Genomic DNA, 2,659 nt, shown 5'->3' with positions numbered 1-2,659 from the left:
ATGGCTGGGGGAGGCCAGCTAGCCTTTAGGGGCCCCAAGGCCAAGGGGCCCCCCAAGGGTAAAAGCAAGGGGGGCCCCTGGAGGCCCCTAGGGGCCTCTAAGAAGAATTGGGCCCACAAGAAATCTGCTGCTGCTGCTGCGCAGCAGAAGGAGAAGCAGCAGCAAATAAAGAGGGAGGATGAGGAGGAAAGCGGCAGCAGCAACTATGACAGCAGCAGCGGGGAGGAGTCTGAATCCTCGACCTCAGCAGCAACAGCAGCAACAGCAGCAACAGGAGCAGCAGCAGCAGACAGCGACAGCAGCAGCAACAGTGTCTCGTCAGCAGACAGCAGCGAGGAGTTGCGCTGCAGCAGCGACAGTGATATAGAGAGCGAAGAAGGTGGAGTATATGATGAAGAAGACATGGGGGCCCCCATGGGTGGGGGCCCCCTGGGGGCCCCCAAGGGGGCCCCCAATGATGGTCTTAAGGAGGCACTAGGGCAGCAGCTAAAGGGGGACGACGACGGATTCTTAGATTATGTGTTATCTGCTGCATCTAGGGAGGAAGGAGAAGAAGACGAAGTAGGCAGCAACAGCAGCAGCAGCAGCAGCAACAATTACGAGGACAGCAACGGGGAGGAAACAGATACAGAGAAGGAGAAGAAGCAGCAGCAGCAGCAGCAGCAGCAGCAGAAGCAGCAGCAGCAGCAAGCACGAAAGCTGCTGTCACAGGAGCGTTTCTTAAGTATATGCAAGGCTGTAGGGATAGACCCTTTAGATACCAAGAAGGAGCAGCAGCAGCAGCAGCAGCAGCAGCAGCAGCAGGGGCAGCAGCAGCTGCTGCAGAGCTATAGAGGTGCTAAGCTGCTGCTAGAGGCGCTGCACTCTGCTGTGCTGCAGTTGGCACCACGTAAGCAGGAATTAACAGCAGCAGCAGCAGCAACAGCAGCAGCAGCAGCAAGTGCTGGTGAGCGCAGCAAATTCAAGCTTGCTAAGCAGCAACTAGATGATGAGGAAGCAGCACAGGAGCAGCAGCTGCGCAACAAAGCAGCATTAAAACGTCAGCAGCAGCAGCAGCAGCGGCTGCAGCAGCAGCAGCAGCAGCAACGTAAGGGGGGCGTATTTATATTACCAGACAAAGACACGTGTGTCTTTGTTATATTAGTTGTAGTAAGGAGAGCAGACATAATATTTACTGGTCTTTCTTCTAAGGGAGATAAGCCAGCAGCAGCAGCAGCAGCAGCAGCAACAGCAGCAGCAGCAGCAGCAGCAGCACAAGGAGGACGCATGCGGTGGCTCCTTAAGAGTTTCTGGGGGGATTTAACACATTTGCTGCTGGAGAAACGCAAATCAGCAGCAGATGATGATGCAGCAGATGCAGCAGCAGCAGCAGCAGCAGAAGCAGCAGACACGGATCTGTTGCTGCAATTGCTGCTAGCTATTAGCAGCAAGCTGCTGCTACGGTGGGTACTGCCACTAGAAGCAGCAGCAAGACGTTTGCTGCAGGCAGTCTGCCGCTGCTGGGCATTCTCTAAGCAGCAGCAGCAGCAGCTTGCTGCATTTGCTGTGCTGCGCAGCGCCTTGCTGCTGCAGCAGCAGCAGCAGCAGCCAACAGCAGGAGTAGATGGTGCAGGTCGATCCAAAGGACACCAACGTGGTGCTGCTGCTGCTGCTGCTGGTTCCTCCTCTTCCTCATCAGCAGCAGCAGCAGAATTAAAAGAGCAGCAGCTGCTGCAGCAGCTGCTGCGCTGCTACCAGAGAGCAGCAGCAAGATTGGGGCTGCGTCGTACATGGCGAGCAGCAAATCGCATGCATTTGCTGCTAAATGAATTAAGAGAACTAATTGCTGCTGCTGCACCTAATACTGCATATAGATTAGCTTATCAATCTATAAGAGAGGTAAACCCTAAACCCTAAACCCTAATAAACCCTAAACCCTAGAGGGCTGAACAGCAGCAGAAGCAGCAGCAGCAGCAGCAGAAGCAACAGCAGCAGCAGCAGCGGTGTGTTTTTTGTGTGTGTTTTTGTTTAGCTGGCGTTAACGGTTAGGAGTGCTGTTGCAGCAGGTGGTGCTGCATCATCAGCAGCAGCAGGGACAAGCAGCAGCAGCAGCAGCAGCAGCAGCAAGAAGAGCAAGGGCAGCGGGAAAAAGAAGGATTCAGCATATAAGAAGAAGCATAGGCAGCAGCAAGCGCATGCATTGTTGTGCTGCTGGCCTTTTGTGCTTAGCTGCTGCCTGTGGGGAGACGCGGTGTCTCTGCATGCAGGGCACCTTAAGCCTCTGCTGCTGCCTCTTGTGTCTGTTGCTGCTGCTGCTGTTAAGCTGCAGCAGCAGCAGCTAGCTACTGCTCCCTTCTGTCTTAATTTAATTGCTGTTATTGCTAGGGCTGGTGCAGCAGCAGATGCACTTGTTCCTGTTGCTGCACCTCTTCTGGCCGTGCTGCAGCTGCTGCTGCTGCAGCATGCTGCTGTCTGTAGGCGCAGCAACAGGCCTGCACTGGGGCAGCAAGGAGCAGCAGCAGCGCATGCAAAAAAGCGCAAAATGGCTGCAGCAAATACGCATGCAGCAGCAGGAGAGCCTCTTAGGCTGCAGCAAGCTGCTGCAGCGCATGCAGAGACATGCCTTAAGTTAGATCAGGCGCAGCAATCATCTATCCATGTAAGCTGCTGCTGCTGCTGC

The 2,659-nt window shown here is 54.8% G+C and overlaps 1 protein-coding gene across 1 annotated transcript in view; it reads left to right on the top strand.

Annotated features, from left to right (window-relative positions):
- Positions 1-2,659, top strand: part of EMWEY_00047610 (hypothetical protein, conserved) — a gene marked incomplete at both ends in the record, with an annotated part of 4,371 nt that continues 1,712 nt past the window's right edge. Inside the window, 2 exons of the mRNA XM_013477212.1 lie at positions 1-1,878; positions 2,012-2,638. Coding sequence (XP_013332666.1) covers positions 1-1,878; positions 2,012-2,638 — 2,505 coding nt within the window. The remainder of the gene's footprint in view (positions 1,879-2,011; positions 2,639-2,659) is intronic.

Source organism: Eimeria maxima, genomic scaffold (assembly GCF_000499605.1).
Source record: "Eimeria maxima Weybridge genomic scaffold, Emw_scaff1039, whole genome shotgun sequence".
NCBI lineage: Eukaryota > Apicomplexa > Conoidasida > Eucoccidiorida > Eimeriidae > Eimeria > Eimeria maxima.
Note: the sequence above shows the minus strand (reverse complement) of the source record. Positions and strands in the feature narration are given on the sequence as shown.